We start from the raw sequence: 23,652 nt of genomic DNA, 5'->3' as shown, positions 1-23,652 counted from the left end.
AACATCAGCCAAAAAACTTTTACTTTCACAACATATATACTTGCCTTGAGCAAGTATATGCATGAGAGTATTTATTAGACCCTGCAAAATGCACAATGCCAAGTTACCGGGTGCTGCTCTGTTTGTATCTGCTGTGTCTGTGTCTTTGCTGCTCAGAGTCAGGATTCATGTGTATTACTTCTAGGTTTCTTGTTAAAATAAAGCAGCACTCTATAAATGAGTGTTTGCTCAGGGCTCAGTTTGCTTAATTTAACAGACATAAAGAACAATACTGATGAACTGAATGAGTTCTTTTAGTGGCCATGATTTTTATCTATTCAATCACATGGTCGAGACAATTATATTGATCCCTTATAATAAAGATGTAACTGGTCTGATAGAGGACTAAAATGACCTTAGTTACAATAAATAATGGAGGGGCCAGGGTAGTAGTGGTCCTCGATATCTGAGAGGAAAGAAAGAATACATTGATGTTTGGATATGAGTTCTAGGTGTGAGCTGGGTCTTTCTGCAACCTGGGTAACAGTTCTAGAGACAGGACATACTGTATAGGCTGCTCTCCTCGAGCTTGGCATAAGGGTGGCAGTAGAGTTCTGCCAAAACAAACCACCTTCACCCACCTCTTCACCACCCCGCAGCATTTCCAGCCCATCACACTGACAAGCAGAGTAATGACCCAATTAACCAATTCAGTAGTTAAGCCTAGGTTAGATCTTGAAGTGCTTTGTAATTGGCCAGAGCTATAGCATTGCTTTTGTGCTCCAACAGTACAGTTACAAGAGTCTGAGATCCCCAGGGCAATTCTTTCTGACAAAGGGACGCCTCTGTTTCAGTCCCACAGTCTTCTGTTTTAAATCCTACATATGCAGCTCCTGCATCTAATTAAGTTCAAAACTGCTCAGCAATATCATCATCTAAATATGCCCTGGAGCTGCAGGACCCTTACATAAGTGACAGTCAAGGCTGGGACAATGTGTATGTGTTTTAGGGCCATCAATCTGGATGTTACTTGCAACTGCAAATGTTATTTTCTCTCTAAAATTCAACATGGTCGGCAATTTTCTATGGGTGGTGAACAGTCCACAGGTTCAAATTTAGTAAATTAGAGATTCTGTTTGGAAGAACCCCACAGAAGATACTGGGGTTCTGAGGAGATGATTGTAGCAGACATGGTTTATATCAGATACGGATTATGTGTTTCAGGTGCGAGACTCTCCTCAGACCAGCTCCAGCTTTGCCAAGGTGTCGAAGGAGCTGAAGAGTAAAGACCAATACAACACAGTGCTGTTCTCTAGCTTTGTCCGAAAGGTAATCTTACACAGCCCTTGTGTTGTACAAAATGTATTGTCCGGATATTCCTTCAAATAGTATCATACCTAATCTGTATAGAGCCATGCCCAAGTGCTTCTTGCTCATTTTATGTTTCCTTGCAAATAGATAGGAAAACATGCAGGCACTCACATCCTCATATCATATCAATACATAGAAACATACAAGCTAATGCAATCATACATGTAGACAAACTATTTCATTGTATTTTCTCTCACTCTCAGTTTCCTACTCTTTTGATCTGCCTATCTTTATTATACTCCCATATCCTCTCTCTCTGTCCCTGTCTCTCCCTCTTTCTCCCTTTCTTTCTGTTCTATCTGTGTCCCCCCCTCAGTCTGTCTCACAGTCTCTTCGCTCATGTTCTCCCTCCCTCTGCTTTCCCCAGATGAACAGGTTCAACAAGAGCACAGACCGTGCACTCCTGATCACTGACACCCATCTCTACAAGCTGGAGCCACGCAAGCAATTCAAAATGTTGAAGAAGCTGCCTCTGGACAGCGTGAGTACAGACACAGGCTAAGACAGACTTCTGGCTGTCCACATGTCCACTGATCACCTATCCACAAGAACATGTTTGGTGATTGGGGATAGTGTAGTGTGTAGAGTCCTGCAGAGATTTTAGTGGATAAAAAGAAGGGTTCACATCAACCACACATTTGTTGCTCTCACAGCCTGTCTGGACCAACTGCAGGCTAACCTTAGAGTTAAGGGCAAGGTTAGAGGTTTAATTTTAACATTACAGTGTAACAAGGGTAACAAGCAAGGTGAGCATTCAGTGTAGGTCCAGTGTCTGGGTTACTGTATGGTTTATTGCTAGGGAAAAGCCTATAGATTGAGATTACACTCATGGTCATTGTTAGGATGAGGGTAAGGCTAAGTACAGTGTTCTTCAGATCTGATCTACAGACCAATGGGCTTTTTTTAAGTGAGGAAACAAGTTTGACCTACATTATCTGAAATGTAAAAACAGAATAATTCTAAGGGAAGGATATTCTGAGTTTATCATGAAGCTAAGACTTGCAATTTTCATTTCATGCTCTGCTCTTGGAAATGCGATTACCAAGCTCTGAGGGCATTCTGAAACAGCATAGGAAGCATGTCTTCATAATGTGATACTGCAGCCAGCAACCTAGAGTCAGAGCTCCGACTTTCTCATCTGAAAGCTACTGTATATTGATGCCTCAGAGCAACCATAGGAGAAGATATGCCCTGTTTTTCTGAACAGTTCCTGCTTCTTCTGTTTTCTTCAATTTTTCTTATTTTTTATTTTCCATATTCCTCATATGTAGTTTTCCTTTATATTTATATAGTTTTTTGGACTGAAGACAAATGCTTGATCACGTCTCTTGCCATTTTATGTACTGTAGAACATACTTGGTGTCTTTTATTCTTTTCTGAGCTCCCAAATGAAATAAAAGGTATTTTATTGCCCAGAAAGTTTACGATTTTAACTGCCAAAGCTGTGCTACTGTACGTGTTAAATGTTGAGAATTCGCATATAAATTAACACTATAGATTATAGACAGTTTGAGGCTGCCTAATACATGCTCACTCCTCCTCGGTCTGCAATGCTGTGTGTGTTGGAATTGCAGACATGAGGCCATCTGGGTTTGCCTAACTCTTCCTGTGTCCATACAGGTGACAGGAGTGAGTGTGACCTGTGGGAATGACCAGCTGGTGGTTCTGCACACCCTCGCTCGGGATGACCTGCTGTTCTGTCTCCAGAGGGGTGAGCTCAGCCCTAACGAAGATCGTGTTGGAGAGCTGCTGGGCATGTTGGCTGACCATTTCATTCGGTGAGACACCCAGACAGGACTGACCACTAAGACATCACGCTTACATTGACCAAACTAAAAATGATCCTCTTCTGTTCTGTTCATAACGTACCACTCTGTTTGCTGGAAAAGCAGTGTGTAATAGTGATTAGGGGCTCTGGACTCCAAATTGGATGCATATGGGTTTGAATTTTGGCTGGTCTCTTGGAGCCTGGAGATTGATACTGTATGTGATGGTTGGTGAGGAGGTATATCCAATCATGCTGTTCGCTCAACATTTAAGAATCCAGGACCATATACAGTATAGTAAACTGTCAATATTTGTAGTTTCTCCTGTGCATGCAAAAAGTTTTTAGTGACTACTTCTTCACATTCTTAAACCAAATTCACATATTCATGAGCTGTGCAGTAGGCCCATAAACACGGGTGCCCACTTCTGCATCTTCATCTCACAAATCTACTTCACCTGACCTGCATCTGACTCTAGCTTGGTTAACAAAGAGGTAACATGTTTATGTAGCAGTGCCGTGCACCATCGGTTATGCTTTAGTTATTCATTTCTGTCAGGAAAGCGTTACATGTATGTTGTGTGAAGGCCCGTTATCAGAGCAAAGCAATGTGAGTGCTGTGCTGTGAAATAATAGAAATATTTAATAACAAAAAAACCTCCATGGTCCCCTAACTTATCACAGTCTTAGTTCTTCTACTGTATGTCTTAGGGAAAAGAAAAACAAAAGAAACTAGAAGAAAGAGAATCTGATAAATTGAAGGAGAGTGAGTTGGTTGAGTGGGAAGGGAGAGAGTATGTTCAGTTTATTTTGTTATTACTGTACTGAATTTGTAAGAGCAACTAAGACAAGATTTAAACAGTAAAGAAAATGTGCTCTCCTAAGATTGAAAAAAAAAAAAAACTCTAATACAAGGTAAGCTATAATATCATAACAGTGATTTAATGTAATTGTTTGCACATGCAAATACTTGAATTACAGGGGAAAAACAATGCTTTGATAAGTTTGCAGTATTCATTTTCATAAAAAAATGCTTTCTACTAATAAATATTAACACTATTTTGAAATCATGCTTGTTTCACCACCTATATCCTACTAAGTCCCGCAAATTTGACATTCACAGAGACTTTAAGGCACCTAACCCCTGAGAATACTGAGGTTTTACTGTATTGTATTTGTTTGGAACTATTGTGAATCCTGATATTCAGGAGAAAGGGTCAGTGTTAGTGAAAAGTAAGAGCTCGATAGAAGATGAAAGGTAACTATACAAAGAGTGCCTGGTGTCTGGACCAAAGTAGCAAACCATTTCTCATAAGCTAAATTTATCTGAAATGAAACTTGAGGGGGCAACTGGCCAACTATACTGTGTTTGTATAGTACTTTCATTGTGTGCTATAGTAAAGCACAGTCTGTTCATGGTAAAAAAACAGTGAATTTTAGGAAAGAATAAAAAAAAGGCAAGTGTGTGGCAACAAAGGTAAAAGTGCAAAGTTACTGTGTAGCTATGCTGTAGTTAACGTTTGTAAAGGGCAAAAATGTTGTATGTTATTAATATATCCATTACCTTCACTCAATGTGATCTGCAAATGTCACTAAGCTTTTGCTTTACTTTTAAAGATAGGAGGTTTACCTGGAATTTATCCACTTATACTCAAAAACAGCAGGCATTTCCCCATCACTAGGAGCTTGATCAGACCAGACGGCACTTAAGTGCTCTCTGGTCAAGGGATGAGTGGTCTTTCTTTTTCGAGATTGACAAAGCTTGATGCTTTCGAGCAGAAAGAGACTAATAGGAGAGAGCTCCTGCAGTTGTTCATAAGGTATCCACAGAATGCTGGCACCCTGTGTGTTTATTGTGTAAACATGCTCAAAGAATTTTAAAAAAGGGGATGCGAAGACATTCTGCAAAAATGCACCTTTCTATCATTTCTGTATCCAAAGGGAGGTAGTTTATAGTGCTTGCTCTCAGTCATCTTCCAGTCTTACTGCTGGAGACCCACATACCTGCTGATCAACCTCCCTGCCAAGATCTTTAATTAAATAAAGCCTAGCATTTAAAAGAACTAATGAGTATCTTAACTCAACAGCCAGAGATGTTATGCTGCTTATAAACCATAATAATTGAAAGAGAGTCTCCAGTATGTTTAAGAACTAAAGAGTTCAGCACAATCTTAATATAAGGTCATTTGGGGTCCAGTTGTGTAACTGAGAGCTTGGCTGGAAAAAAATAATGGAGTTTGTAAGCACCCAGGTCTGGGTTTGGGGATCCCTGCTCAATACATCTCTAGATTTACTGTCATATTATGATAAAAAAAACATTTCATGATGGACTACAGTCGCTGTTCATTATGCTTCAGATGTGAGTAAATACAGCACTGGATGGGGAAAAAAAAATGAGGTTAAGAAGACCTTGTGGACACTCAGTACAAACCTTCCCTCAGGACAAAGTCCACGTGCCACTAGAAAATGTAGGATTTCTGTGCTCGGATATGTGCCTAATTGCAATACGAGTCGCAGAGCCAAGAGCCAAGTTCAGTTCCCAGTCTGCACCCATGGTTATAAATAGAGCAGCTTCTACTGTATGTGTCCTGCCGCAGCTCTTTAAATTGATTTGTTTTCTAAACCTTAATCCATAAATCCGTTTATGAGCGCATCACTCCTGGAAAACACACTTCCGCTTCCAGCTGCCCAGGAAACACCGGCATACCAGAGCTCAGAGAGAGAGAGAATGAAGTGAGGGAGAAGATCACAGGAGTGAGCTCAGGCATGAGTGGGGATTCTGGAGAAGAGACACAAAGAGTGCATTGTGGCATTAACCTTCTGAAATAGAGAACTAAAGACTGGATGAGCAAGATGCAAGAAAGCTTGAAAGCATCTAATGACAGAACTATTCTTCAAGTCTGAAGGGCTTATTTAATTGCTGTGCAGTGCCTACAGCACTTTCAAACATGAGGCGAAGGTGTTCCCGATGCATACATTAGTAGACAGTATTCTCTGGTGTTCGTGGCATCAAATGGCGATGCCTTCTCAGCCGTGAAGGGGACATGTACACCCTTTGATGCAACCCAGAATGGATCATTGAATGACGTTATTATTATTCATTCATTTGACTCTTTTATCCAGAGTGGCATACATTTGCCCCCATTTATACAGTTAGGCACTTTGCTAAAGCAATCTGAGTCCCACCTTGTTCAAGGTCCAACAGCAGAGTCTCGCCTGGGATTCAAATCCATAGCCCAGCAGGTTTGAGTTCAGTTTTGAGTTCAAGGTGCAGCTGGTACTGACAGTGCAGAATGACTCCCCTTCCCAGCTGTCAGGCTGATGCTGGAGGGTGGACCAGAAGGGCTTGTGCTGCTGCTATGCATCCAGGCTAATCTGCAGGCCCAGACTCTCTCCGTCTTTGTCTGTGTGCTCCCCTGTCGGAGCGCGTTTGTCAGGCCATCTGGGGTGATTACAGGGGTCGTGACCTCTGGGGACTGATCACAGGCAGGAGGGTGAGGGGAAATGCCGGGATCATCTGCAAGGATGACAACACATGCACATGCCCAGAGAGCGGCGTGTGTCTGAATACAAAGAAGGGACAGGCTGAGCGATCTTTGGCCCGTATTTCACGACATGGCTTTTCATATTAAAATGTTGTTGAATTTTAAAATAATCTTGGTCTTGAGCATTAGGATGTTGCAATTCCAAGAACAACTACCTAATAATGATATAATCAAGAAACACTAACAGAATGACTTTCAGATTTTGCTCCCCTGAAAACATTTTGCCACACTTATTTGATTTCCAAAAGAAGCTCAGTTAAGGCCTCCAAACTAAGTGAAAATGCACAAACTTACATCTTTTTCATAACTACATTGTCTTCTGCTAGGTTTGCACCTTTCACCTTTTTTAAAATTCAGTCTCCTATTAAAATCCTTTCTGATTGTTAATTTTCTTCAGTAACTATGCTTTACTTATTTTTGACTGCTCATGTTGAACCAAAGCAAGCGTTGAATTAATTCAGTGATGTGGATCATTCACACTTCTGGTTTAAATTGGAATTATCTCTCAAATGTGTACTCTCTGAATACCCAGGGACAAGGTCTGGCTTGATGAGGCGGATTCTACAGTGAGCGACATGTCTGTGCCCAACTGTGAAATATAAGCCCCCCACTGAAAACACACATGGAGACTTACAGTATGCAGAACAGGGAGACACAGGGACACTCAGGTGTATTCATGTAAAGGCACAAATACAGTATACACAATGATTGACTGAAACAAGCGAGCACGTGCAGAAGCACATACGTCTCTCCTGTCAGCACACACTCACCAACGCAGTTGGTCTCTGCCTCCCTCTCGCTGTCTTTCTTGGGGTCTGTCACTGGCACACTCCCACTCCCTCCCTCCCAGGTGTCAGCTGGGGGCTGCTCGCTCTCGGCCTTTGTGAAACTTTGAATGAGCAGAAGGGGCGGGGCCGCAAAAAAGGTCAGGCCCCGCCCACACCATCTGCTGTGACAGCTGGAAGCACGCGCCAGGGGGCAGGGAGGGGAGAAGCAGCCAGGCTCTATCCTCTATCACTTGATTTTCTCTCCCACCCTCCATTCTCCCTCCTCTCCTGTCTGCTTTGCGGGGTTTTTACTTATATAGTGTACAGTATTGTTCTTAAAATGAAGGGATCTGTTGTCCACTATGAGCGAACTGAATGATATCTCTGCCTTGACAGCAGAGCTGTGCCCTCTGGCTCTGTACTGTAGCTTCTCCCTCCTGCAGTCTGAGCTGTCTGCACTTGTTGTCCGTCTGTATCAGTCTTCTGCGTTAACAAGACAGGTCGAAGGACCCTTACTTTTAACATTTGCGGCTAGAAAAGTCCATCCCAGAAGAAAAAGGGGTGTTACTAATTTACTTTCTTCTAGATCACTAGAGAAATTAATGTATTTTTTCCTAAGAATCAATACAACTCCTAAAACTATTTGTGTTTATTGTTGTAATTAATTAATACTGCTCCCCGCGATGGAGAGAGTGAAACGTTATCTCTTGTACCCTTTATCTCTTGAGAGTGGTTCTGCACAGACCTCCAGCTTCTATCATCAGGATGAGATTACTAGGGGCAGGAATCATATTTGTCATTAGTAGCTCAGACCACAGAGAAACAACTGGCCATTGTACAGGCATCTTCATTGACAGCTGCATTTCTAAAGCTTGGCGTCTTATGAAATATGTGAACAAAATGCATAATGATGAGGTTGAGAAAAAAAAGCTCCTAAGTAGAACTTAATTCAGACAGTCACAATTCATCATTAATCAGTCTATCCTGCAAAAACTACAGTATGTAAACATTTGTTTCAAGTAAGTTATCCAGTTACACAGTTTTGACTGCTTTCTATGGGAACATGTGTCTGAAGAGATAAGGAGGATTTCTCAGTGTGTATTAGGAGGATCAGGGTTCATCGTCTGTGTATCTACACCAAGACAGGTTACCCTTGATTTGCTTTTACTAGACTGAGCAATCTAACATTGTGACATTAGTGGATAAAAGAAATTCAACATTATGTCATGAGTCTAAAACTACTGTGAAAACAGTCAATTGTATGTTGCTTTTGTTATGGTAGCCTCCATAATGCTGAATGTTTGCCCAACTATTCACCTTCACCCTACACCCCTTCACTCTGCAAATAGTTTTTCATTCTACACTCAAAATTCTTCCCCCACAACTCCACAACTAACTCAAGACACATAACTAACACAAGACAAGACACACTTAACTCAATGCCCCTCCCACTTGTTCAGGTCCAGCCAAAAACAGTACAGTCAATCACAGTACTTTACCTCTCCCTCTTGTTATTTTCATATTTAAAACTATAGCAAGAGGAAGTCTGTAACTCTGACTACACAAAGGCTCTCTCGCACACACATCTGATTGGAATATCAGACGTGGTCAGATAGACAGGTAACCAGGTAAAGTCAGGTAATCAGGTAAGGCAAAACGCGACAGTGCCCATCTTTAAATCGGATAGGGATTTGTGTTTGTCTAAAAATCCCTGTGCGTCAAATTTGATTATGCTCGTCGCTAATTGTGTCCCTCCACCTTTATCCGCATGGATTCACCTTCTCCGGGAATGGATCATTTGAAATTGACCTGGGATTGGGGATTCTCATAAATACATCATAAATAATACTTTCATTACTGGCAGTAGCTTCTATCGGAAGCATTGTACAGAGACTAGGGTATGAACCGTGAGTCCATAGCTGCTGCTGCAGCGGGTTCACTTTAAATAGGGGCTGGGTCTGCTTCTTATCTGAAGAACCGAGCATGTGGAGGCTAAAAAACGTGCTCGGGGTAAAATAATATCAGTGGCCAACACCTTCAGAGGAGACTGAGGCGGTAACATTTAGGGTGTACACAAGAGGGTGTATGGTGTCTGTCCAGTGTAGGAGATTCAGTTTGGCACATGCTTGGCCAGCCTTACTGCAAGTGCCAGCACTTCTCTGTGTCTCCCCAGTGGCTCCCTGACCATGTAGGGTGGCAGCACAGGGATACAGCAATGAATGGGGCAGGAGAAGAAGGGGGGGGTACCCTTAGGCTAATCTGTCTTGGCTCTCAGTCAGGGCTTGGAACCTGTCCCTTAGCTTTACTCTCTCCTGCCTCCTTTTCTATAGCAGGACACAAGCTAGACAGGACCTGCTGGAACCCAGAAAACATGTGGTGCATTAATTCACACTAGGGGTTTATTTTTGTGGTGCCACTCTAAGCATGTATGCTGCACAGGCGATAATGAAATTGCCATCACTTCTGGCTCTCTCTGTGCCAGTCAATGACTAATTAGGATGAGGGGGAGAGCCGTGCACCTCTCTGGGGCATCTGAATTGCTATTCTAGTGGGCAAAGGTTTCAAAACTATGTTATTTGCTTACTGATTTAAAGCAGTTTTCAAGGCTATTGGTATTACTGGTGTATCCATTAGTGAGCAACTTTCCTCCCTTTTTCTGTCTCAATCAGTCTGTCTGTCCTCTCCAACCCGCAGACTTACTGTACCTTAGCCCAGAGACTGTTTGGCCCAATCCTGCAGTGCAAGACCATTCTAACTATGTCCTTTCTCTTTAGCACTAGTAGTAAATATTGTAAAACACTTTACTGGACAGCTAGAGCAAAAAACAACTTTATATACTGTATGTCAAACCAAATATGGGACCAAAAAGGGGAATATAGGAACCTTTAACAAAGCAATGATGTATTATAAAGAACAACACTAAGCATCTGGAATATTTTCTTTATGCAGATCTTAAAAAAGGTCCTTGTCTACAATAACATTTCCTACACATCTGGAAGTATCTATTTTCTAGTGCACAATGTTCTGCAGTATACGAGTGAGGGAGGCTGGGGTAATAGCTGTTTAATGTGACTGCAGTGAAAGTGAAAGTGTTTCAGCACAGTCTGAGAGGGAGACAGAATGGATAAGGGCGAGAGAGATGGTAGAAGGCTTATCTTACATAATCAGACGTGACAGCAAAGAAGTTATTAGCAGCCCGAGATAAGTACTGTATACACAGGACATTTTTGGAAAAGGGCTGGAGATTAGAAATCAAGCAGATGTGCCGCATAATATACTGAGGTCAAGGGAGAAAGAGGCTGTCAGCCTGGTATCACAAAGCATGATTCAGTGTTAGAGCAGAGAATCTGAGAGGCAGGAAGAAACAAAGTATGCAGGCTTCACAGTTTGGCTGTTGTGTGAGCAGCTGACAGTAATGGTGACAGCAGTGGGACTTTGGCAGGAGTTTGCATTAGATGGCAGGCTTATCAGCAGTGACAGGACTCCTGCCAGCCCGCAGTGCTGTAAAGTTAGTCCTGCTGACTTCTCTGTCCCTTCGTCCTCCTGGGGCTGCCTGGCACTCAAGCCTGCACAGCACCTCAAATGAGGAGGGGAGAAACACAGAGGTGCCTCATTTATCCTCGCCGGGTCCTGTGTATTTATTAGTATGCAGGTCTAGGGCGCCATGACTTTGCTTATCTTGCTTTGTGCACGTGTTTACCTACACGTACTGCAGTGTGTTTGAGGTGCATTAGCTGATCCTTGTATTTAATTTCCCAGGACGTTTCTCGAGATAGGTAGGGGTGTTACCCTGGCGTCCTGGCCAAATTTCTCATTGGCATTTATCAATCATGGCCTCCTAATAATGCCCATCTATGAATTGGCATCATCACTCTGTTCTCCTCCCCACTGATAGCTGGTGTGTGGTGAGTGTACTGGTGCACTATGGCTGCCGTCGCATCATCCTGGTGGGGCTGCACACTGGTGGTGGTGGAGGGGAGACCCCATTACCTGTTAAGCGCTTTGAATGGAGTATCCAGAAAAGCGCTATATAAGTGTAAGCAATTATTATTTTTATCATCATTAATTTAAAGGTCATGCCTGTTTTGGCAAAAGTGCTCTGGAGTCAGACAGCAGTGTGCAGCACTGAGACAGAGACCCACCCCATTGAGACGGGAATAGTCCTGCACACCTGCCACTCGCTCTCCTGAAGCACAGAGTGTCCTCTTGCAGGTGCCCCTCCCAGCATCCTCTGCACACATTGCCTAGAAGGGAGCCCCCTTTATGCAGCTGCATGTGCAGTAGTAGTGACTGGGACTGGACCAGACCAGATGGATGTTGGTTTAAATCCTGTGTGGGACGCAGCTATTATACTGTTGAGCAAATTGATCTAATAAGTGTCTCCAGTCTATGGGCCTCCAAGTCATCAGTCTAAATGCATGTAGACCTACTAATCCATTCTGGCACAGCTTTCAGTGTGCCCAAATCTGTCATTGTTTAGTTGAATTCATTTTGACTAATGGGGGAAGGTGTGACAGGGACAGTGTAATTGCCAGTGTCTGGGAAGCAGTGTGACTGTGAGCCTAGGGCAGTCATACTGTAATGACAGATGGCAAAGCTGTGGCTCGGTGTAATGCCAGGACTGTGAGACAGGATACGTGTCTGTGCCTGTCCGGGATTCAGTACAGCTGTGTGTCAGTTTCACTACATGACATTCAAAGCTCTTTGTTCCAGTGCATCGGATAGTTACTCAGCTTCATCTAACTATTAATGAACTATGTCCACATATGGACATACTGACCAGGCTCAGGTGTGAGCCTGGTCAGTACCTGGATGGGAGACCTCCTGGGAAAAACTAAGGTTGCTGCTGGAAGAGGTGTTAGTGGGGCCAGCAGGGGGCGCTCACCCTGTGGTCCACGTGGGTCCTAATGCCCCAGTATAGTGATGGGGACGCTATACTGTAAACAGGTGCCGTCCTTCGGATGAGACGTAAAACCGAGGTCCTGACTCTCTGTGGTCATTAAAAATCCCAGGGCGTTTCTCGAAAAGAGTAGGGGTGTAACCCCGGCGTCCTGGCCAAATTTCCCATTGGCCTTAACCAATCATGGCCTCCTAATAATCCCCATCTATGAATTGGGTTCATTACTCTCTACTCTCCTCCCCACTAATAGCTGATGTGTGGTGAGCGTTCTGGCGCACTATGGCTGCCGTCGCATCATCCAGGTGGATGCTGCACATTGGTGGTGGTGGAGGGGAGACCCCATTACCTGTAAAGCGCTTTGAGTGGAGTGTCCAGAAAAGCGCTATATAAGTGTAAGCAATTATTATTATTATTATTATTATTATATGGAAAGTAAGTGGGAAAAAATACATTAATCTCGCTTCATGTCTCTTCCCCTCTTAGGAATGCCAGTTACACCTTCTTGGTTTTTTTTCAGAAAATAAGGAGCAAATTTCACTATGATATAAAGACCTGTATTGACTTCTCTTTATCAGCATATGTGAGCCTGGCATTAGTGTGGCCCTGTGTGCCTGTGCCTCTTTCTTCTGCACTGAGCCCTCAGTGCAGATGCTTTGTTGCTCTGGAAATGGTTGCTAGGCAGCTGAAGAAAAGCTCATTAACAGCTGAGAGGAAATAATGAGCTTGGAGGTGCAGAGAGAGAAAGATGAGGAAGAAGACTAGTTTTAAGGGCAAAGGAGAAGGAGACAAGAGGGAATGGCAGAAGTGGGAAGAGAGAGGAATGGGAACATGTTCAATCAATTGTGGATCAAGAATTTTAATATATGCTTATTGAAATATTTCTGATGTAGTGACTATCCATACAACAGTGAAGCTGAACTAATTAATTCTGCACCTATAAATCTGTTATCTTAACTGTATGTTCAGGAAATGAAAATTAGAACTAAACCAGAGAATCATCTGTATTGCAATAGGACTCTAGGGGACAGTCAGTGTGGATTTAGGACAGGTAGGTCTTGCATAACTAATGAAACGAGTTCTTTGAACAAGCAAAAGGAGTGTATATACAGTACACAGAGCATGCTACAGTATATCGTATATTTCCATTTTGATTTTATATATGATTTATAGATATCTAGGAGTTTAATAAAAAAGAAACAATTTTATAAAGTTTCACATTAAAGATTAATTTTGTTACCTGGTGAAAGGATAGAAAATAAAAGTTGAGATAAGCTATAAACACACCAATTGAGGTAATGTACAGTAATTACCTTTATTAGGGTAATTATGTATAATTATGTATTATGACTTATGTATTAAGGCCACTGCTCACCTTGATTCGTATAAATTGTTAAGAATAATACATTGATTATTTAGAATGATAAATTAAACAATTATTTAGTGACTACAATTAATGGCAAAATTAAAAACTGGAAAAATAAGTAGTGAGTGTACATTTATGGCTACTAGGATTCAGTTGGACAAAGGAAGGCACACAGATTCACAGACATTTTAGATATTTTTACTACAACAACAACAAAATGTGAATAACAAACCAATACAAGACCAAACATACTATATCTTGACAATACACTTGTTATTGACTGCCTCATCATTTAACACATACTTACCACTCTAATCTCTCTGTCTGTGTTCCAAAGACGGTTTTCCGAACTCATACATCAGAAAGACTACCGAAACCAAATTTATCCTGCAGCTAGGATCACACATTCCCCCTTCTCTTAACGACAGACTACACTTCTTTTAAATTTTCTCCATTCATTGGAAGTTGCATTTCACATCTCTCTACTCCTATTCTGACTTCACACCTCTTGATTGGCCTCTCTTTCATTCCCCTGCTCCCACCTCTCACTCCTCCTCCCTCCCAGCCTTTGTTCACCCGCTACATTACCTTTGCCTACTCCCTTGTCTCTCTTACACCTGAAGAAGGCTCCACGGCCGAAACGTTGTGTTTTCTCTCTTCTTTTTTTCAGCATGGAATAAACCTATTACTTGTTCCTAAATACTTAAATATTCATTACCTTAAAATATTTAATTACCGTCTTGAAGAAAACTTTATCTAACATGTATTTAGAGTATTCACTTCATTTTTGAGGTTTGTAATGAGAACATTATAAAATAGACTTTTTTTGTTTTATGTTGAATCACTACAACTCTCACTTTACAACTTCTGGAGAATGTAAGTAAGCAATAAAAGGACAATGTTAGGATATACGATTGGTACTGTGTGAAATTGATCTGGTATGTTAAATTTTACAGTGATCTAGTAAGATCACATTTAGAATATTGTGTACAAATCTAAAAAAAGTGCCCTACTCTGACACACATAAAGAACTATGTATTTAAGTCTTGAATAGAGAAAACTACAAGGGTATTTCATTCAAGTACTCAAGATCCTCGAAGGCATGAACAAAGTCATCTAACGGAAGTTTTAAGAATGAGTAATATACAGTACCTTGGGTGAGTGGCCTGATGGTGCAGTGGTAGCGTTGCTGCCTTGCAGGGCTGGAGTCCAGAGTTTAGTTCAAGACCTGGGGTGCTATCTGTGTGGAATTTGCATGTTCCTTCGGCGTTTCAGTGGGTTTCCTCTCACAGTCCAATGACATACTTGTAGGTTAATAGGAAATTTGGCCCAGTGGAGTGAGTGTGTGCATGTCTGTGTCTGCCCTTCGATAGACTACTGTTCTGTACAGTGTGTACCCTGACTTTCTCCTGGGATAGGCTCCAGCTCCCCTGCATGTAGTATCTTCCTTGTCTGTTTATGGACATTGTGATCTACTGCAAATAAAGCATAATAAAACAGTGCTGTAATGCTCGTAGCCCTTTTTGCTGTCTCGCCGCTACGCATATGGGTCTTTTTCCGCTCTCCTGCTGCCCTCGGGTAGTCCCTTTGGACGTCCGTGACAATCTCCTCTATCATTCTCAACCTTGGATAGGGCTGCAGCTGGATGGATTTGTGAAAGTGTGATGTGAAGAGAAAGGAAAAAGCTGCTTCACCTGACCCACACCTGAATCAATGTATTCCACAGAAACAGTTTATCACACAAGCACAAGGAAACATCAACACTTACCTGCAGCTCTCAACTGGCTACCCACTGAAGCTCAGCAGGGTTGAGCCTGGTCAATACCTGGATGGGAGACCTCCTGGGAAGCTATGGTTACCACTGGAAGTGGTGTAAGTGGGACCAGCAGGGGGTGTCCACCCTGCGGTCTGTGTGGGTCCTAATGCCCCAGTATAGTGGTGGGGACACTATACTATAGGGCTGCCATCTTTCGGATGGGACATTAAACCGAAGTCCTGACTCTCAGTGGTCATTAAAGATCCCCGACACCATGTGTTACAAAGTGGTTTGGCCAACAACATGACAAGGAAAAATGTTTATTCTTTGCATTTAGGATGCGATCATGAACAATATAATCAAGGTTACAGACGAAAGGCAGCCTTTTGGCTCATCTAGTTCTTTTGATTAATGGTACCTCATTGACCAGAGAATCTCATCCAGTCTTTTCTTGAAAGAAGCTGATCACGGATGGTGACTCCTAAATGCGTAAACTGCTTTTAAAAGCTTTGTAGCCAGCTATGCCATCTAGCAATTTTAAGGGTGCTTTGACCCCAGTCTCTGCAATGGCTGGGATGTACTGGAAATCCTCCCATAGACCCTGCTCTGTTTCCACTCTGTCTCTTATCTCAGTACCAGCTCTTCTGGCCTGTTCCTTTGTTCCTTGGCCCCAGCAGACCTTAATCTGTTGCTAAGGCCAGATGTAGTCTGCAGGTTCATACAGGTTCCTGTTTCACAAAAAGTGGCTTGTTTTGCTCTAGCCATCTTGCATACATTGGTGATTACAGAAGGAAGCACAGTGTCAACTATATGGGTCGTTCGAAAACCATATGCAGATTTGCAGGTGTTGTGCTCTCACTCTTTTGTATCACTTTTTTGTTTCCTTTTCTGCCCCTGTTCTGCTCTGAACTGGCTCAGTACCACCACACACCTCCAAGTGCCAATCCTTAAAATGTGGTAATTGCGTTATGTCTGAGCAAACAGTGTTCTTCAATCCTTCTTAATTGTCACCTGGTGTGTTTGAAGACTTGGATTATGTGAAACAGACACACAAGAGAAAGACAAACACACTGACAAGATCACTGGCCACTATATGCAAACTCAATTAATCGTGGTCCCTAAGCCTATTCCCCTCTTCAGTTGTTATCACTACTGTTATGACTCAAGTGTGCATCATTAGGTTTAGAGCTGGGCATTAGTGTTAAGATTGCCTTAACATATTTAAATCTGCACAAACAACGTTAATTTGCATATATTAAACATTATAATGCAGTCATTATAGTTCATTTGCATATATTAAACATCCTATGTCTATACCAGAGCCTTAAACATCATTCTAAAACACCTGTCTTTAAAGATTAGGAACACATGCATGCCGTTGATCAATTGAGCAAGTGATTTGTTAAATTAATGGTTCTGGTTCAGGAGAGCTAAAGGGTGTTCTGAATTGTGTTCCATATCATCTTAAATTTAATTAAACAAATAACCATTTAAAATTGGTCGCAGAGTTTAATTGTTCACAGCTTTTAGAACTTAACTGCTATCAATTCCTTAACTGCTAAATTCCTGTTTTAAGTGTGGCTGTGGGGTTGTTACTGATTCTCATCTTGTATAGTTGCGAGGGATCTTGGGACACTGTGATTTTCTGTTTTATTTATTATTTTCTTTTTACATCCATGATTAAACAATTCATCCTCCCCATTGTACAAGAAACCCTCACAGTCCCACAGACTCGATCATTCCTTTCCCCCAAGAGGAAGTGTGGGCAACCCCAGAACATTTCAGCACCAAGCCCCTTAAGGCGTGGTCCTCCTTGAAACCTTGGATGTTCGTCCCCCGGAGACTGCTTTTAATTAGAGCTCATTAATGTTGTCTGTGCAAATGCAATCTGAAATATTGATGAGCTCCCCGTGCCGTGTCCTCATTACAGGAAGGTGCAGAGAGCAAACAATAAAATAGCAGCTGATTACTTCAGCACACAGCCAGAGGGACAGTGTGCTGGGCTTATACTGATAGAGTTATTTTGTCTTTTTTATCAATGGTAATAAGAGCATCAATCTAAAGTTCCACCTCCTCTAGTGGTGTGATTAATTGAAGAACAAAATTAATATTCAAATGCATAATTCATTACTAGTATTAATAGTTAGAAGCCTATAATACTGCAAATATGAATACTGCTGTTTTGTTTTGTTAGAGATCCATTAGAGGTTTGTATCATTGAGCAGGATTAAACACAAACACATAGCCTTGGTGCTGCTGACCCATTCAGACTTATCAACAATTCTGTATGAGGCACAAATGCTGATGTCTTTAACAGCAAGTGTGGTTTAAACTATGTCAAGGCCATTTCAGATTTTCCAAGGTTGAAGCTGATCCTGAAACAAGACTCTATACTTAGAATCATTGTGAGTACTAAAAGCAAGCAGTGCAACTGCACAAAAAACTGTGGTTTGAGTTTAATTCCACTAAAAACTTTATTAGATCTTATTAAAAACCTTAGAAAATTCTGCAAAAATGCAAATGGCATGAGGCACTACTTGTCTGAAACAAGCAATGCTTTTTGTTTTCAATAAATAACAGAATAAAAGATTCTGGTGATTATTGACCTGAGGTAAGCAGACACAAAACCAAATTTCCATGTTTGTCTACTACAATTTCTTGTTCAGTAAAGATTATTTATTACCAGAATATTGTCTACCAATATGGATTAGAGAGTTACCTGAAGAGCTACCTGTCCTTTCTTGTTGTTCTTCTGACACAGCTCATCGGGGTGGTTTGATTTATTACGAATATTATTGGATCCTAGCATCTGCTTCCTAATTGAGACCTAGTTTTAAAGTGATGACTGACCTGCTTCTGAACTGCTTTCAGTTTTGTCCCAGATAGAAACACTATATAACAAACACCCTGGCTTCTAACATCTATTAGCTCTGAGTGTTGAACTTTTAAATTCAACGTGCTTCAAATCAGTTTAAACAAATCGCATATTTTGGATTGTACAATGTGCCATTAAATGGTGAACACTTTTTTAAAGACCATTTTAGTTCATGAGAACAATCTCTGATGCAATTCAAATTGTACACATTGAGCACAGAGAAACAGAGGATGTGCCAGTAAAGGAAAACATAAATTCCAGAGGCAAAGGATGCCATGGTGCTCAAAAGGTGGTGAATGTATGAGACCAATTATCAGACCAAACTGTAAATTATATGTGACTATTATCTTTGCTGAAATGCCTCACAAGATAACTTGTGATGCAGTAAGAGATTTCTTTGTAAGCCCCATCTCCTCACGAATGATTGTGAGGTTGCCACCATTATCAGGTGGCCATCTTGGCTCAAAACCCTGGCCTAATGGTCTGAACTTAAACCAAGATGGCTGCCTGGTAATTTGAATGTTCCGCCTTATAATTGGAATTTTGAAAATTGGAGGAAATGGGATTCCATGGGAGGGGATAGAGCTCTTAGGATAGGCTGTCTGTAGAATTAGCCACAATTCTGAATAATTAGGAGGCTTATAAGATCACTAGGGAAGAAAGTGTCTAAGGGTGTAGAAATCCAATGCTAAGAAGAACACTGGTGGCTCAGTGGTCCAGAGCTGACAGGGAATAGGCGTGTCTTAAGAGCTGCAGACAGACAAGTCATCTCAGTGATACAGTAGATAAAGAGGAAAACTGCAAACTAACTGCTGCTGTGTCAAGGATGCTAGAATTTGTTATAGAAAGGCATCCCTGGCAGAGAAAAGAGTAGGAATGTAAGTACAAAGATCTTGGCGCTGTGGAGGGAATGGAATGGATATAGAGTTTGGATGAAGATTGAGACTGCAGAAAGGGTTATGAATGTGCTAGTTATATGAAAGCTGGCCCCTAAAAATGCCAAAAGATCATGCAACAGACAAGCAGCAAGCAATGTAAAGTAGGATTAAAAGAGTTAGGTTTGCTGTTGTCACAGGCTTAGAAAGTCTGTAGCAATAAGGCTTATGCTTGTATGTATGCATGAACAATCATCTTCTGAGTGTGGCATTGAGTATTTGACAATATGGACAATGCATCCAGAAAAGAAACTTATGGTCTTGGGGGACTAAAGGGTAGGGAGGGAGGGGGTCTTCAGATAACTTCAGCAGTTTTCTCTGGCCCAATTCTGTCTGTGCATTTTTGTTGCAATGAATAATTCAGCACAGGACTGCGAAGCCTCTCTGGCAGACAGACTGAGAGATTTATTAACAAGCTTGTTCTCACAGCAGAATCGGCAGTGACAAGATTTTGGGCGATGCAGAACAGGGAGGGAGAGAGGACTGAAGGACGGATATTTCTGAAGAGACATCTTCACCAGAAATGTGACAGATTTAAGGGATTCTTTACTCAGGAAAGTGTTCAGAGTTCCACAACAAATGCAGAATAGCAAGTTCTCCTAGCAAGGTTCAAATACTTAGCTCAAACCCGGTCTTTATGGATGACCTGGGCAAGGACCTCTCGCCTGGCACATGCTTTATGTTCTGTCCTCCTCCCTTGCCTCTGTCTTCTGGTCTGTTGGCTCTGTTATGTGGTGTCTTTCTGGACTGTTGATAGATGCTTAATCGTTTGCCCAGAACTAACTACAGTAAATGAAGGTTAACTTTACGATTGCTTTAATCACTGAATATAGACCCCTTGCATCTCAGCAAACATCCCCCTTGCTTTAATGTTGGAAGTGTTTACACTGCCAGGTGTTACCCACTTTATCTAGATTCTCAGAGACACTTTGTTGTCATCTATAGCTGTAAAACAGTGTTATAAAGAAAAGAAGTAGCAAAGAATGTTGAAAATAATGGAAAGCAAAGTAAAGACAGGGGGTAAAAAATGACAAATCCATGAGGAATGTGCACATACAATGAAGGCACTGCATATCAAAATAAACCAGATGCACAGTTCTGTAATTGTTAAAAACACAAGGCAATGCCAGTCTATCCAGGAGCAACGATCATTGTAAGGACTGCAAATACACCATGCAGCCCCCCTCCCCCAGAACCCCACAGATCTCTTCTCTGCACATGGAAAACTACATATACACCAGCTTGCAACTGTGAGAGGGGTATGCTTGTGAGACAGGGCTGGTATCAGAGCCTTGTTCTCTGCCACTGAGAGAAATGGTTCAATTAAACAGCAGACCTAATTATCAGCTATAAATAGTCCATATGGGAGCAGGCACAAACAGTCACTGAGAACATCAATGAGCCCCTCACTGTGAGCATGAGTAATCTCTAGTCAGACAGCTGTGTGGTTCAGTATCCCCATCAGGCTTTTGTGATGCGGTCGTCGCATGGGCTGAGAGTCATGTGTTACTGGTTTGTGTAAGGAAATGTAACTGATCATCCCTACTCTTTCCCTGAGCACTACACCCACAATCCCCACGGAGAAGCTGCTGTTGTTATTCTAAAAGAAGCTCATGTCCTCATTTCAACTCAATGGACTGAGCAAACAGTGGAAACAAAAAATAAGGTGGATATATAATGCAATAGATACTATATATAATATAGATGTCTCTCAACATACAGTAGATTTTGTGCTTTTGAGAAAAAATGAAATGTTACTTATTACAATATTGTATTGACAGTCTCACTCAGTCAACATTTGCTGGGCAGAGGGAAAAAAATGATACTGTATGTATTTGTACAATGTACACGAAAATGAATTTATGTTAAATACCCACATTTTCCATTGTTTCGAGTCTACACAGTATTTTCAGTTCAGTGTGTTTGCAGATGCCATTCGTTCACATATGGTACAGAACTCACAGGTGGAACTCACACGTGGAAAAGAGTACATTGAAACTCTAAAAGGGTTTTAAAAAATACAGATACAAGTGAAGTTACAGCTCTGAAAAAGCCTGGCCAGATCTCTAAAGAGAGAGAGTAGTAGGAAATGCCTGTGTTGTCATGTTTGACATTTGGGCTGAGAGGTCACTGTCATTCACAGGAAGTGAGTGGTATGTGGCAGATGTCAGTTGTACAATACAGCTGTGGGGTTACATCACTGTACTGAAGCGAAGTACACGTAGGCCTACCTCCTGTAACTGGAGACTTGAGAAATTCAGGATTACCACTGTTGTGAACACTGGAGTGTGGTTAACAGTTTGGGTGAATACTGTGTGCTGCGCTGTTTTACAGAGTGAAGCAGAAGCCTCTCCAGGTCAATGTCCGCAGCTCGGTCATCCAGCTCCACATGCGTGGAAAGCAGAAGACCGTCACCGTGGAAAGCAAGAGTGGCGGCCAGTCTACTGCAGATTTCCGGAAGAGCCGAGACGGATTCACACTTCTGCTGCCAGCCTGCTAAGTTTCAACCCGGGTGACGCTGCAGAGCGGGCTTCTCCAGTTAAGCACTGCGCACGGCTGCTGCACTTCCACTCACATCTGCAGGACCTGCTCTCCAGGAAACTGCTGTACACTGAGCTCTGACTGTACTGCGGCAGTGTCACTGGAGCCTGGCCATAGCATAGCCACGGAAGCTAAGAGACCTTGGTCAATCGATGCATTCAGCTGCTGGCTTAACTCCGGATTGATGCTGAAGAGCTGGAGAGATGCACTCATGAGAACAGCGAAGCTCACACAGGGAAAACCCCACTACTGGGAGGGGTACCAAGAAGGACATGTGGTTAGTCTCACAGTGGAAACAGTATTATTGCACAAAAGTCAGTGAAATGCTGACACCTTTTCAGTCTTGTTAGATTTTGCTCTATTTGAGATTCATATCAACTTTGCTCCTGTTACATAAAATATAAATACACTGTACTTGACTATGTGTAAATACAGTATATTACTAAACATAAGCCTGACAAAGGCTTCATTCTGTTTCCACACCTGCCATTTCCTAGGGCCTGCTTTTGCTTACCTGCTATCATTCCAGACAAACAGACATGTAGGGAAATTAAAATCTACTTTTATGCTGTATAAAGTTATACTGAAGGAAAAATATGGCAATAATTGTGTATTGGCAGCAGGTTCTCTGATTGTCTAATATTTGATGTTAAGTATTTGATGTAACTTTATTTGTCAATAAAGTTATTTTTAATTCAGCTTAGCATGCATGTGTGGCAGATTTTTAGACTTGAAACAGCCTTATCCAATGTTTAGATAAAAGGCAGCTTGTGAGTGTTGCTCCAGACAGCTGGAGGACAGATATACAGTAACTGCTGGGTTGGCAGATCTGATTTTTCACAGGAAGAAAATGGTCAGTGCAAAGCTATAGTACTGATCCTTTTCAGCCCATGTTGCCTTGGGGCAAGCATCTGATTTCTCAGCCTGGGTGATGGACGTTTTTGTCTCATTAGCATTTAACACCCTGCAAAAGCCAGCTGGATTGGTCTAGGGGTGTGAAGATCATCTCCCACCCACACAGTCCTGGAGTATCAGGTAACATTTCTGCCCAAGCTGCCACTGCTGACATGGCTGCTTTTTCCCTTACTGTATAATCCTTCAGCTGGATATGAGCTCGAAGAAAGTATAATGGTTGGTTCAGCAAGGATCCAGCTGTCTGCACATCACACAGTTGGTACCTTATCACGTATCAGAAATGAAGTTTCTGCCTAACTGTCCTAGGAAGGTTTGTTATCTGCCATTATAAGAGTCAACATTTCAGTTGAAATTCAAAGCACTAGAATTTCTAGCTATTACATTTTCACCCCTTTATACAGTATATAGAAGTATATGAAGACATTCATGTCACCTTCAAATGCAGCTGTTAGTTGTTCCAGCAAAGAGAAATACTTCATAACAACAGGGATTTTGGCAGCTGTCCTCTTGGTAACAGAGCCATCTGATGCCCGAAGGTCATTTCGCAAAGTGCTGGCACTGCTGGGGACAAGGGTGTGTGCAAAAGTGTCCAGTATACAATGGGAGGGAGTATACCACGGTATGGTGTGCGTAGTTGCTTGAGATGGAAAACATATTGTGCAGCACTGTGCTCTAAAGCATAAATGAAAGAGAACTTCAAATGCAGCGATAAGAAGGTCACTTGACATGGAATCAATTGAAATAAAAAAATATGTTGCTCTGGGACAGGATGATGACATGGCAGTTTGCTTTATTGCCTAACAGATCTTGGGATCTGGATTCCATACTGGACTCCAGACCCCAGAACTGGGACTCCTGCTGTGTGGAATGGGCTTGTTCTCCCCATGTCCAGGTGGGCCTTCCCCAGGTACTCTGGTTTACTCTTACAGTTCAATGACAT

The 23,652-nt window shown here is 41.9% G+C and overlaps 1 protein-coding gene across 2 annotated transcripts in view; it reads left to right on the top strand.

Moving 5' to 3' along the window:
• myo1g (myosin IG) overlaps nucleotides 1–22,495 on the top strand; it is a 60,255-nt gene extending 37,760 nt beyond the window's left edge. For both annotated transcript variants that reach the window (XM_088601377.1, XM_088601378.1), the window contains exons 20-23: nucleotides 1,204–1,308; nucleotides 1,718–1,831; nucleotides 2,971–3,128; nucleotides 21,591–22,495. In XM_088601377.1, the coding sequence (XP_088457503.1) occupies nucleotides 1,204–1,308; nucleotides 1,718–1,831; nucleotides 2,971–3,128; nucleotides 21,591–21,756 (543 nt within the window). In that variant the 3' untranslated portion in view covers nucleotides 21,757–22,495. The remainder of the gene's footprint in view (nucleotides 1–1,203; nucleotides 1,309–1,717; nucleotides 1,832–2,970; nucleotides 3,129–21,590) is intronic.
• The last annotated feature ends 1,157 nt before the right edge of the window (nucleotides 22,496–23,652 follow it).

The sequence above is a fragment of the Lepisosteus platostomus genome, chromosome 12 (genome assembly GCF_059453375.1).
Source record: "Lepisosteus platostomus isolate fLepPlt1 chromosome 12, fLepPlt1.hap1, whole genome shotgun sequence".
In the NCBI taxonomy this organism is placed as follows: Eukaryota; Metazoa; Chordata; class Actinopteri; order Semionotiformes; family Lepisosteidae; genus Lepisosteus; species Lepisosteus platostomus.
Note: the sequence above shows the minus strand (reverse complement) of the source record. Positions and strands in the feature narration are given on the sequence as shown.